At 40.0% G+C, this 14,148-nt stretch overlaps 1 protein-coding gene across 5 annotated transcripts in view; it reads left to right on the top strand.

The window, feature by feature from the left end:
• atg13 (ATG13 autophagy related 13 homolog (S. cerevisiae)) overlaps positions 1-14,148 on the top strand; it is a 128,993-nt gene that overhangs the window by 40,918 nt on the left and 73,927 nt on the right. For all 5 annotated transcript variants that reach the window (XM_072272242.1, XM_072272239.1, XM_072272243.1 and 2 more), the window contains 4 exons: positions 2,885-2,931; positions 3,226-3,366; positions 4,875-4,915; positions 6,447-6,543. In XM_072272242.1, coding sequence (XP_072128343.1) covers positions 2,885-2,931; positions 3,226-3,366; positions 4,875-4,915; positions 6,447-6,543 — 326 coding nt within the window. The remainder of the gene's footprint in view (positions 1-2,884; positions 2,932-3,225; positions 3,367-4,874; positions 4,916-6,446; positions 6,544-14,148) is intronic.

The raw sequence follows: 14,148 nt of genomic DNA on the forward strand, positions 1-14,148 counted from the left end.
AGAGACTCATTCCACCGAGATGCAATACTGAACGTCATAGGAAGTCATTCCTGCCTGTGACCATCAAACTTTACAACTCCTCCCTTGGAGGGTCAGACACCCTGAGCCAATAGGCTGGTCCTGGACTTAATTCCTGGCATAATTTACATATTACTATTTAATTATTTATGGTGCAACTGTGATGAAAACCAATTTCCCCCGGGATCAGTAAAGTATGACTATGACATTGACTTTTTTGAAGGCCAATGTGTCAAGAGCTTTCTTAACGACCCTACCTACCTGTGACACCAGTTTCAATGAATGATGTGCCTGTATTCCCAGATCCCTTTGTTCTACCGCACTCCTCAGTGTGCTATCTTTCACTGTAAGATCTGCCCTGGTTGGCCCTACCAAAGTGCAAAAAAGCCTCACACTTCTCTGTATCAAATTCCATCTGCCATTTTTCAGCCCATTTTTCCAACTGATGCAGATCCTTTTGCATGCCTTCCTCACTATCCATTACACCCCTAATTGTGATGTAAACTGCAAATTTGCTGATGCAATTAACTCCATTACTATCCAGATCATTGATACAACAAAGGACCCAGCACTGATCCCTTTGGCACACTACTAGTCACTGGCTGCCACTCAGAGAGGCAACCCTCTATGTCCACCTTCTGGCTTTACCCATAAAGCCAATGTCTAATCCAATTTCCTATCTCATCCTGAATGCTGAGTGAACCTTTTTGACTGTCCAAAAAGTAGGTTTTTGGTACAGCTAGAGCATTGTGTTCTGAGCATGGAAATTATCAGAACTTTTTATCAAGAATGCATTTGAGATTCACTGAGTTAGGTTTAGGGATTTGGAGCATTCAGTTAAGAAGAAGTTTAATGAACTTAAAATTGTGAACTGGTTTGATTCTGAAAGTGAAAAAGCTGTTTCTCAAGGCAGATGAGATAGATTTAGGTCAATTAACAGAGGAAACAAAAACAGTTGACCGGAGGAACTGTTTCTGTATGCACATGATGTTGTGATCTGAAAAGGGGAAGAAGAGTAAGTGATCATTTCCAAAAGTTTCGTAAATATCTTGAGAGATAAACTTAAATGTAAAGGATATGGTGACAAGATGGAACTCATTGAATAGTTCTGCCAAAGAGTCAACATGAGACGAAAGGCTGAATGCTGTTGTATACCAAATGTTATAAGCATCTTGCTATGGTGCTGAAAACCTGGCAAAGGCTTTCATTACATTTGTGACTTTGTCCAGTAATATGTTGTCCTATGATAACCTGCCTACAAGATCACACTAGATAAATCCATCCCAGCCAACTTTCTGTGGCTCACTATTAGTAGTAGAATATTGGCACATCTGGGATGTGCCATTAAGACACTTGATATTGCTCCTCAATAAACTGTTTACAATGTGACCTCAGTTCAAAATTCATTGGAACCTTTACTGCTGACATCAATACAGGCTTGTCCTGATGGAGTCAAAAGGAAAATTATTCTCTTTGCATTTGTACTTGACACAGAAGAAAGCAGATGCAGGTCTAGGTCATTATTGAGTGAAGCATCCATGGTCTGAATCATTTTCATTATTTTATTTGGACGATAGAGTTGCCACTCACAAGATGATATTTTTTGTCCATCTCTTATTTGATCCTATTGGAGGGTCAAATGTCAGTAATAATATTAGTTCATGAGTTACTTAACTCCATTGCTTGTTAAAGAGTAAGACTATTTTTCTGATGATCCTACAGTCTTAATAGATATTTACATCTGTTCTGACGCAGTAGAACAGGTACGAATGCCTATGAAGACTGTTTAGTCAACAACACAACCAAGATTGCATATTGCTCAGTTCAAAATTTGGACAGTAGCGTTCTTAACATTTTTAAAAACCAGTAATGAGCATCCCAAACACATAACACAATAAATGGTATGTTTTTCAATGACCTTTCAGCACTTAATCTCCCCTACCAACATCATGAAGATCACCAGTCAGTAGATTTTTAACTGGATGTCAATGCTAACATAAGATCATGGTCGAAATAGTGTAGTCTGTAACAAATAACTTGCTTCCTGAATTCTGTTCCATATTGTCAAATTTTACAGGCTTGAAACCCTCTCACTTCGATAAATACTGCAATAATACACCAGGTACCCAGAACCAGTACACGAAATTTGCCTCAAGGCTGTATATGCTGCAGCCTCCTCGGGTGTCAGTATTGATAGATGAGTAGAGTCCATTGCCACAAGCTGATAAAACGTGTTTAGCTACTGCAGTAGTAACAATGGAATGGAATGGTAACAGTTCCATTTTCTAAGTTATACTTTCATCACTGTTCCTTATTACTGTTGAATCAATGGGATTCCTTTCCTATCATTATGGCCAGAGGAATTTTAAGGCCCAGTGTGAATGAGAATGGCGTATAAATGAGATGGTTTTATTCACGGCATCCCGGGTTGCTTCAGAAATGTCTTTTTTTTTAATATATTGTCATATAATTTTGATTACTTTTCTGTGCATTTTCAAACCATGCAGTTGTAAGACAAACATTCCTCTGAAGCAGTGAGACAAATGAGAGCCTTAGACAGTAATTACCACTCCTGACAAAGGGTCCTGACCCGAAACGTCAACTGTACTTCTTCCTATAGATGTTGCCTGGCCTGCTACGTTCCACCAGCATTTTGTGTGTGTTGCTTGAAATACAAGTCAGTAATAGTTAAAGTAAGATTGGTGTTCTTGAAATCAAATACATATAATGAAGGATATGATGTCTTTGAGTAAACTGAGTGGTACGGTTAGTCACTGCCACTTCGGCTTGGGGATTTTAGGCATATATGCTGACATGTTTTATTGTTCAAAAACTGTTTAAAAGCATATCGTTTTTCCCTTTTCAGGGAGATTCTATGGAGTTGGAAACATGGTGTTTGGAAATGAGTGATAAGTAAGTTTGTTCTTTGGTAATTTCAAATTTCAAGCAAAACCATATTTTGATGATAAATCATAAGAAATTTGAGAACAAGCTGTGCTTTCCTGAGTCATCCTGATGATTCACAGTGTTGGAGAAGCGATGGTATTGTTTCATGTTAGAGTGGGTGAATTAAAATCCTGTTTATCTGGTTGTTGCTGGTTCAAATAACAATGTCTTCAGCTACTTTATCACTAATGTTAAGTAGATTGGAAATGCAGAGACCCCTTGGGTTGAGTTGCTTTTCTAACAATTTTGATCTTTATTTAGGTGTGATAAAGAGATTAAGGTTTCATACACTGTCTACAACAGACTGTCACTACTATTGAAATCACTTCTTGCAATCACAAGAGTAACACCTGCATATAAACTATCCAGAAAACAAGGACATGACTACGTAATCCTGTACAGGTAAAAAGCTATTTCCTAGCTGCTCCTAAAAGGTAGCCTTGTTGATCTATCTCCATGCAAAAGGTGAAAGTATTGGGAAGAATGTATTGAAATATGTTTTGCTCTTAATTCATCCTCCTGAGCTAAATTGTTACACGTGAAACTCATTTCATGCCCATCGCAATGTGTGAGTGGCCTGCAAAACGAGTTAAGTTGAAACCACATTTAGTGTGTTTTTCAAATCACACGTGAACCAAACTAGCCTAGGGTTTCTTTGTTCCTTGTCTCAAGAAATTAGTGAGCCAGTGGATCTTTAGAACAATCCAACAGCTTAGTGATCACTTTACTCTTCTAAGCTTTTCAAGATAGTTTCAAACAGAATCCAGATTTTCTCACATTGTGGAGTTTGTACTTGTTTTTAGTGGATTACTTACAATTAATATAGTCTTTAGGAATATTCTGTCAGCACCACTCTACTGCCACCTGCAAGTTGTTTTTTTTTTTAAGTCATTTGCCCCAAAACTGATTTATTTGAGTTTATTTTGTGCTGATGTAAGTTTGCAGAAAACCTATATTGATATGCTTTAGATTTGTAACTCAATACAAATGAGTCACACAGGACCTTGTCTCTTCATCAGCTTGAGGGTTTAATCCAATGTTAGTTTACACATTCTTGGCTCTCAGTAAAGTCACAGTAGAAAACTACTATTATATTATTAAATTCATCATGTCACATTGGCTTCAGGGAAGGGTAGTATTTAAATGGGAAGATTATTAACCAGATATGTTGAAGAAAAGTGGACTTGGGAGGAATTATTCAAGTATAAGATATTCCTCAAAACTGGGAAAAAAAGTCATTTTGTATCCTATACAATCGGAGGGAAATAATTGAAGTGGTGGATAATCCTTCGGGGGGTCTTGCATGACAATTCTCATTTTTAGAAAAAGTATGTCTTCTATCAAATAGCCACTGACATTCATCTCCCACCATTATTTCCATTCCATAATTGAACTTTGAAGCATGCACATTGAAAAAGCTTTTTGATTTGGGCTGCCATTTCATATTGAAAGTGAGTTTGAAACAATAATCCATCCAAAAACCTTCTCCAAAGGCCACATTGTGGATATGCAACCATTGACATTTTTTGTGTAGAAAATATACAGTCTTTCCTTGGGAATTTGAAATATTTTTCACAAAAATGTTTCCTGATATACCCAAACACGAGGAAATCTGCAGATGCTGGAATTTCAAGCAACACACATAAAAGTTGCTGGTGAACACAGCAGGCCAGGCAGCATCTGTAGGAAGACATACAGTCAACGTTTCGGGCCGAGACTCTTTGTCAGGACTCACGAAGGGTCTCGGCCCGGAACGTCGACTATACCTCTTCCTATAGATGCTGCCCGGCCTGCTACGTTCACCAGCAACTTTTATGTGTGTTTCCTGATATACCCAGTTATTTTAAAGCATGGTCACTGTATTTTACTTGAGTACCAGATAAGATACACATTTGCTTTCAATTTTGCAGGATATATTTTGGAGAAGTGCAACTGAGTGGCCTGGGTGAAGGTATGTTTGTAACTTTTGTATCCTTTCCTGTGTTAATCCTCCCATTGATGTATAATTGGGGAATTGCAGTTTTTAAATATGTACAGTACAATATGTAGAATACTTTACACCCAAGATGATAAACCAGCCTAAGGTTAAACTGTCCTTCCCACTCATTGGGTCCTGGTTCCAGTGCTGCCTTCTCTGTCAACAGATCAGGAAAATTTATCAAAATTCTAAGATCTACAAGCAGTAGAATAAAAAGTGAGTGGGTTGTGAATAAAAATAACTTCTAATGGCCTTGATGGTGGGGATCTCTGATGATGGATGCTGCCAAATAGTCCGTATGTGACGAAAGGCTGAATGGCTGTTGCATATCAAACTTCCAACACCATTAAAGTCCTGAGTGTATTAGATTATCAGATTTTTACTGTATCTTTTTATAATGTGTGAAATAATACCAGCAGATTTATTTATGGGCTATTGCTAGCTTCCCTAAAGGTGAAATGAGCTAACTGATATTGTAGTATTGGTGTTAGTTCTAGATTAGACCAGGTACATGTTTCAAGCTAATTTCTCCAATGAACGTTAGAGATCTAGTTGCCTGTGCCAATTTTAAAGGACAATTTCATGTAATGTAGTTTGTGTTTCAACTAAGCTTATCATGTGCAAAACTCCATTTAGTATCCTGAAATCCAAATTTTTTTAGATTTACATGAACGTACTTGAGTAAAAGGGCAAGAGACTCCCTTTGAGTAATTTCTATTAGCAATCATTTGTTTAATGGTCTTGTTTGAACAGACTATTTAGCTACTGTTATCTTAAACTCCATACTGTCAGCTTCAATAACATATTTTTTGTCCATTTGAAGTTTTTGCCAACATCAGACATTCTTGTTGCATTTATCCAATTGATTAAAAAATAATATGCCGTACATGATGTACTTGGAAGTTACATCACCAGCCATCTAACTGACCTTGCAGAGGTTCTTTTTAATGCCACCTGAGTAACGACAGTCCTATCACACTTCTTAGACACTTAGAAATTTCCTCACATTTTCTCCAGGCATAAATATTCATTTGGTGGAACTTTTGTCCAGTGCAGCCCACTAGTACAAGCCAGTAGCTCCTTATCCACCTCTCCATGCACTATATACAGCTGTGCATGAGGCCATAGAAGCACCAATGCATCCTTGCTCTCTTAAGAATGTAAGAAACAGAAATTGATAGGGTGCATCTAGCCCTTTCAGTATGCTCAACTATTCCTCGTAGATGATTTTCTATCTCAGTGATATATTCCAGCATTATCTCTGAAACCATTTATTCCCTAAATGTACAGAATTAAAGCTTAAACTGCACATTGTAATCTGTTTGGTACGTTGTGTCAAACCAACTGCATGTTGTACTCTGTTTCAGAAATTCAGTTCCACTGAAGTTGGTGTATTTGTTTGCTTTTAACATATATCTAATAAATAGCCTGTTCATTTTGATTGCATGGTAGGACACACCCACTCCCATCTCCAACGTGGCTTCTCTATACCTCTCTCTCACAGGTTTTCAGACTGTACGGGTTGGAATAGTTGGAACTCCTGTCGGCACTATTACTCTGTCTTGTGCTTACAGAACTAACCTGGCTTTCATGTCTGGCAGGTAAAGTCTAATACTGTCTTGAGATTTGTACTGATGGAGCTGGCTGTAAGCAAAGTTAGGTTAAGTAAATTTTTAATTTTGTTAAGAGGTTAGATGATTGTATCCAATAGTTATATTTAAATTACATTGAAGTAGTGTTATGTAGTATAATTATAAAGCTTTTAAGAATGAACATTTAACTTTCCCAAAGAAATAAAGTTATCTTGATGCAGAGTGCTAATTTATATTAATGATCATAACTTAATCAACAAGGCTGAACCTGATGCTGCTCACACTCATACTGTGGCAGCAAAGAGTAGTTAGGATTTAAAAACAGCGTGGCTGTTTGCTTTTGGTAAAACACAACTCCAAACTTGTAAATACCTCAGAACATTTAAAGCATACAGCACAATATAGGCCCTTCAGCCCATGATCCTAGCCCATGAGGCACAGTGAAAAACTAATGGAATGCCATCTGTACAGAATAATTTCATCACAACAATACATTGAGGTAGTAGAATAGAAAACAATAAAAGAATGTACAATCAAGTGTTACACAGAGCATTATAACACACTACAGGCCCTTCAGCCCGTGATGTGCAGATCTTTTAACCTATTCCAATATCGATCTAATGCTTCCCACCCACAGAGCCATCCAATTTTGCTTCTCCCGTGTGCCTGTCTAAGAGTCTCTTAAATGTCCCTAATGTATCTGCTTTTACCACCACCCCTGTCAGGGTATACAAAAAAAAACTACTTCTGACATTTCCCCATATACTTTCCTTCAGTCACCTCAAAATGATGCTCTCTCATTTTCGTCTTTTCTGGCCTGGGAAAAAGGTGCTGGCTGCACTCTATCAATGCCTCTTATCATCTTGTACACCTCTATTAAGTCACCTCTCACCGTCCTCCATTCCAAAGAGACAAGACTAGCTCACTCAATCTTACCTCATGGAACATGCTCTCTAATTCAGGCAGCATCCTGAAAAAAATCTCCTCTGCGTCCACTCTAAAGTGTCCACGTCCTTTCTATAATGAGGCAACCACAAATGAACACAATACTCGAAGTGTGGTCTGACTGGAGCTTTATAGAGCTGCAACGTTACTTTGAGGCTCTTGAACTCAGTCATCTGACTATTGAAAGACAACATACCTTACACTTTCTTATCCATTCTATCTACATGCTTGGCTACTTTGTGGGATCTGTAGACATGGACCACAAGATCCTTCTGTTCCTCCACACAGCTAAGAATTCTGACATTAACCTTGTAAAGAGCTTCCAGAGTATATCACTTCACACTTTGAATTGTACTCCAACTGCTACTTCTCAACCCAGCTCTGCATTCTATCAAGGACTTGCTGTAACCTACAATAACCTTCTACACTATCCACAACATCACCAAACTTTGTGTCATCTGCAAACTTACTAACCCACCCTTCCACTCCCTCATCCAAGTCATTTATAAAAATCACAAAGTGCACAGGTCCCAGAAATAATCTATGTGGAATATCAATAGTCAAAGACCTCTAAGCTGAATACATTCCATGTACTACCAGCCTCTGCCTTCTGTGGATAAGCCAATTCCAAATCCCCCAGCCAAGTTTCCCTAGATCCTATGCCTCATGACACTTGAATGAAAGGAAAGATAAATTTAGTTTGTGACGTAGAAGAAAATATTACCTTCCTATTCGCACATATTGTATTGGTCCATATTTGCTAACAAGTTTCAGAACTCCTAATTTAATGACAAGCCAGTTTCTTGAATAAGCTACAAGGGGCTTGTTAAGTTTTCCCACATTTCTACTGGGAATTTGCTGTCAAGTTGTGCAGCATCAACAAACTCATTCATTTGATTGGGGGTTACATAGAGTGATTAAATGAGCTGCTAGATTTTTATTATCATTTGTTATGATTAGTTTTTTAATTTTCCTGTTTTAATAGTTTTTATGTGTTCTTAATGGTCAATGTTGGGCATAGTAACAGGTTTCTTAGATAGCAAAGGTAAGGCCACAACTTTACTTCAAAACAGCTTCATGGATTTGGAATTTTTTTCGCCTTCCCACATTACCTAATTGCATTATTTGAATCCCTATTACCATCGTAAATTTGTAGTTAAGGTACAGAACTTTATTGCCAGCAAAATTGGGCAAAGTTATCTGAAAAAGCCAAGCTTTGAGGAGTGTTAGGTGGAGAAAATTCTGAAAAATATGAGCTTTAATTTGTGCGGTCTGCTTGATTGTTCAAGTGGATTATTGTGATTTTTATGAAACTTTGTAACATTGTATTTGTAAAATAAATGTTGTGGGAGGTGTCAACAATTGTAAAAGACCTGGTACAAAAGACTTCCAGTCTGGGTAAAATATTATGAGCCTTAAGTGTATGTTGCATCTGTTGGCAAAGTATTTGTGTTTATTTTATTACTTACATTCATGGGAGTAAAAATCTGTTGTGTCTCCGTCACAATGTACAAGCAATAAAGAGGGGAAATGTGGGAGGATATTGCAAAAACACTAAGATTGTATACATGTATATACAGTCAGATACAATGTATAGTCAGATATGCATTCAGATCAATATGTATTGATAAATCTGATGGCCTGGTGAAAGAAGCTGTCCCAGAGCCTATTGGTCCTGGCCTTAATGCTATGGTAGCATTTGCCAGATGGTAGCAGCTGAAACAGTTTGTGGTTGGGGTGGCTGGAGCCCCTGATCTGCTGGGCCCTTTTTATGCACCTGCCTCTGTAAGTTTCCTGAAAAGGAGGAAGTTCACATCCTCAGATGTGCTGGGCTGTCCACTCCAGTCTCTACATTGCTCTGTGATTGAGGGTAATACAGTTCCCATACCAAGCGGTGACACAGCCAGTAAGGATGCTTTCAATGGTGCCCCTTTGGAAAGTCCTGAGGATTTGGGGTCTCATACCAAACTTCTTCAGCTGTCTGAGGTAAGAGGCGCTATTGTGCTTTTTTCACCACAGAATCGGTATGTACATTCCAGATGAGATCCTTGGTGATGTGGATACCAAGGAACTTAAAACTACTCACCTTCTCAGTTACAGTCCCATTGATATCAATAGAAGCTAGCCTGTCTCCGTTCCTCCAGTAATCCATGATCAACTCCGTTTTTTTTTGACATTGAGGGAAAGGTTGTTTACTTGCCACCACTGTGTCAGGGGGTTGACTTCTGTGTAGGCTGTCTCATCATTGTTGGGAATAAGGCCTATCAATGTCATGTCATCTGTAAATTTGATCAACGTATTGAAGCTGTGCATGGCAACACATTTGGGGGTGTATAAGGAGTAGAGGAGGGGGCTCAGGACACAGCCCTGGGGAGCTCCTGTCTTGAGAGAGTCCACTCTTCTCACCCTGTCTCTTGCAAAAACGCCATCCCCTTCTTGCAATTCCTCTGTCTCCGCCGCCTCTGCTCTCAGGATGAGGCTTTTCATTTAGGACGAGGGAGATGTCTTCATTTTTTAAAGAAAGGGGCTTCCCTTCCTCCACTATCAACTCTGCTCTTAAACGCATCTCCCCCATTTCACGTACATCTGCTCTCACTCCATCCTCCCGCCACCCCACTAGGAATAGGGTTCCCCTGGTCCTCACCTACCACCCCACCAGCCTCCGGGTCCAACATATTATTCTCTGTAACTTCCGCCACCTCCAACGGGATCCCACCACTAAGCACATCTTTCCCTCCCCGCCTCTCTCTGCATTCCGCAGGGATCGCTCCCTACACAACTCCCTTGTCCATTCGTCCCCCCCATCCCTCCCCACTGATCTCCCTCCTGGCACTTATCCGTGTAAGCGGAACAAGTGCTACACATGCCCTTACACTTCCTCCCTTACCACCATTCAGGGCCCCAAACAGTCCTTCCAGGTGAGGCAACACTTCACCTGTGAGTTGACTGGGGTGATATACTGCGTCCGGTGCTCCCGATGTGGCCTTTTATATATTGGCGAGACCCGACGCAGACTGGGAGACCGCTTTGCTGAACATCTACGCTCTGTCCGCCAGAGAAAGCAGGATCTCCCAGTGGCCACACATTTTAATTCCACATCCCATTCCCATTCTGACATGTCTATCCATGGCCTCCTCTACTGTAAAGATGAAGCCACACTCAGGTTGGAGGAACAACACCTTATATTCCGTCTGGGTAGCCTCCAACCTGATGGCATGAACATCGACTTCTCTAACTTCTGCTAAGGCCCCACCTCCCCCTCGTACCCCATCTGTTACTCATTTTTATGCACACATTCTTTCTCTCACTCTCCTTTTTCTCCCTCTGTCCCTCTGAATATACCTCTTGCCCATCTTCTGGGTCCCCCCCCCCTCCTTGTCTTTCTTCCCGGACCTCCTGTCCCATGATCCTCTCGTATCCCCTTTTGCCTATCACCTGTCCAGCTCTTGGCTCTATCCCTCCCCCTCCTGTCTTCTCCTATCATTTTGGATCTCCCCCCTCCCCCTCCAACTTTCAAATCCCTTACTCACTCTTCCTTCAGTTAGTCCTGACGAAGGGTCTCGGCCTGTAACGTCGACTGCACCTCTTCCTGCAGATGCTGCTTGGCCTGCTGCGTTCACCAGCAACTTTGATGTGTGTTGCTTAAATTAAAGGCATCCGTTAGTCTTGCGAGATCATGGATCTGCGCCTGGAAAGGTCTTAACTCTCCGGGGCGCAGGCCTGGGCAAGGTTGTATGGAAGACCAGCAGTTGCCCATGCTGCAGGTGTCCCCTCTCCACGACACCAATGCTGTCCAAGGGAAGGGCATTAGGACCCATACAGCTTGGCACCAGTGTCATCGCAGAGCAATGTGTGATTAAGTGACTTGCTCAAGGACACAACATGTTTCCTTGGCTGGAGCTCGAACTCATGACCTTCAGGTCGCTAGTCCAATGCCTTAACCACTTGGCCACGTGCCCACTTATCACATGTACGTCAAAACATAATGAAATGCATCATTTGCCTTAACAACCAATGCAGCTGAGGATGTGCTGGGGTGGGGCAGGGCAGCCTGCAAGTGTCGCCACGCATTCTGGCACTGACATAGTCTGCCCACAATGCTTGATGGGAAAGACAGAACACAACAAGCAACAAAACAAGCCCCACTCCTCCCTCCCTTACACACTCACACTCCTCCAGCCCCAGGACAGGCCTTTAGCCTTCAGTGGACTCATAGATTTCACCAGCGTGAAGCCTTTGACTTCACAGCGTACTGACAGATATTTGCAGGCTTGAGGCTCCAGCCAATGACTTCTGTACTTCCAATTGACTCTCAGACCTTGGCATCAATGTGGGATCCACCATTTGCTGAACACTAAATCTCAGATTCTGGTCTCGCTGCTGGCGGGTTCCCCAACACTAGGCTTCGAACTACAGTTCTCACCGATTCTCGGACCCAGGTTGTTATCAGATCTTTTGCTCCCTGTTCCCATGAAACTTTAACTCCAGAACCTGTCCATTTACACTAACCTGATCCCCAACTCACCTGTCTGTTCCCAAAACCATCCCTGCAAACCTAAAAAATATGAAATCTGAGCCATGACCTCAACAGATGCCACAACTTGCGCCATCTTGAAATCAAGAAATCTGGGATCTTGCCTTGAAGAAGGCATGAAAAGTACTCAGTTGCTGCAGTTATAGCACCAGAACTTGAAACACTGAATAGTTCTGCAGCCCCTTGATTATTAAATTCGGATAAAGTTTGAAACTCTTCTTAAGAAGTAAATTTCAGAATTGAACTACCTTGGTGTTTTGTCTTGCTCTCATTTTAGTTCATTATGCAGTTTATTTCAGGAAGAAAGACGGCAAATGGCTGCATTTGATATAGCAACAGACTGGTTTTAAATTGAATGAAGGGATTTAAGTCCTATTGATTGGCTATGATAAAGAGCATTGTCTCATAAGGTGAGATTTAGAGGTGATCTTACTTTGGTTTTCAAAATAGTGAGTTTGGTTGACACATTAAATGGGAAATAACTCCTCGCTGATCATCATGATTAAATAGAGATGTGGTAAATATAGAAGAAAGAACTTTTATAAAAATTATAGGAGTTATTTCAAAACCAATTGAGTTTTTAAAAAAACATTAGTTCTTTCACAAAAAATACTGAGGGGTATAAAACAAAGTGATGAGCTGCAATGAGAAGAATCTGCTCTATCAACTTGTCGTGCCTTGGTTTAGTTGGGATGCAGAAAGCAACCTTGTCCTCGCCCAAGGGGTTAAACTGATTCTTTAACAAGTCAGAGTTTTTAAGTTTGCACATGACACAAATTTGAAATGTAGTAATCAATGAAGACCATAGGCCCAGAAGACATAACAGCAGAATCAGACCATTCTGGTTAAATCTGCTGTGCCATTTCATCATAGCTGATTTATTATCCTTCTCAACCCCATTTTCTTGCCTTCTCCCTGTTTGGGTGTTTGATGGTCTTTTTTTGCTTTTTGGGGGGGTTTCTCTGCTTTGTGGCTGCTGACTAAGAAACAAATCTCCAGATTGTATAATGTATACAAATTTTTATAATAAATGTACTTTGAACTTTGTAGCCTTTGATGTCCTTATAAATCAGGAACCTATCAACCTCTGCTTTAAACATACCCAGTGACTTGGTCTCCACAACTATCTGTGGCAATGAATTGCACAAATTCACCACTCTCTGGCTAAAGAAATTCCTCCTCATCTCTGTTCTGAAGAGACATCCTTCTAATCTGAGGCTATGCCCTCTGGTCCTAGACTCCTCCACTATAGGAAACATCCACTCTTATCTCGGGTTTTCAATATTCGAAAAGGATAGTAAACACAACAAATGTGCATAGATAAGTAAAATGCGAGATGAAATTTAAACATGGGTGGTTTATTTTTATGGGAAAAGTCAGCAGAAGCAAAAGCTTAATTAAGTATGAGAAGGAATAAAGTACATTGCCACTACAGGTTGGCCACAATCATATTGAAAGATGGAGCAATCTGATCAGACTGTCTGTACTCATAACCCTTGCTCCAACATAGAATCTGCTTATAAAACTTGTCTATGTCTATAAAAGAAGAAATTCCTTTTTATCTCTCAAATTGGTAATCTCTTAATATCAGATGATGCCTTCTCTTTCCCACAAAAGGTCCACTCTGTTAGGTCCCCTCTGAATATTGTATTGTCCTAAAAGATTAATTTCATTAGTCAAAACCTCACTGAATTTTTGTGCAATTTGCTTAATCTTTCTTTATGAGACAATGACTTCATCCCAGGAAATAACCTAGTAATGCTTGTTTTTTGTTTCTTCAGCAAGGACGCCTACATTACTCTAATAGCATTCTTTGATTCTATCCATTTAGACAATATTCTGCCTTTCTTTCTATCAAAATAAAAATCTCTTATTTCACATATTACTACCTAGCAACTTCTGTGTTCTTGCAACTTGACTTTCCACTTACTTTTGTATTATTAGCAAATTTATTGGAAGTACACTTGGTATCTGAGTTAATGATACAAATTGCAGGTAGTTGAGGTCCCTGTGGCACTTAGCTGATTTTTTTATACTTTTATACTTTCTATACTTTATACTTTATTGTCGCCAAACAATTGGTACTAGAATGTACAATCATCATAGCGATATTTGATTTTGCACTTCACACTCCC

Source organism: Mobula birostris, chromosome 11 (assembly GCF_030028105.1).
Source record: "Mobula birostris isolate sMobBir1 chromosome 11, sMobBir1.hap1, whole genome shotgun sequence".
NCBI classification, from domain to species: Eukaryota; Metazoa; Chordata; class Chondrichthyes; order Myliobatiformes; family Myliobatidae; genus Mobula; species Mobula birostris.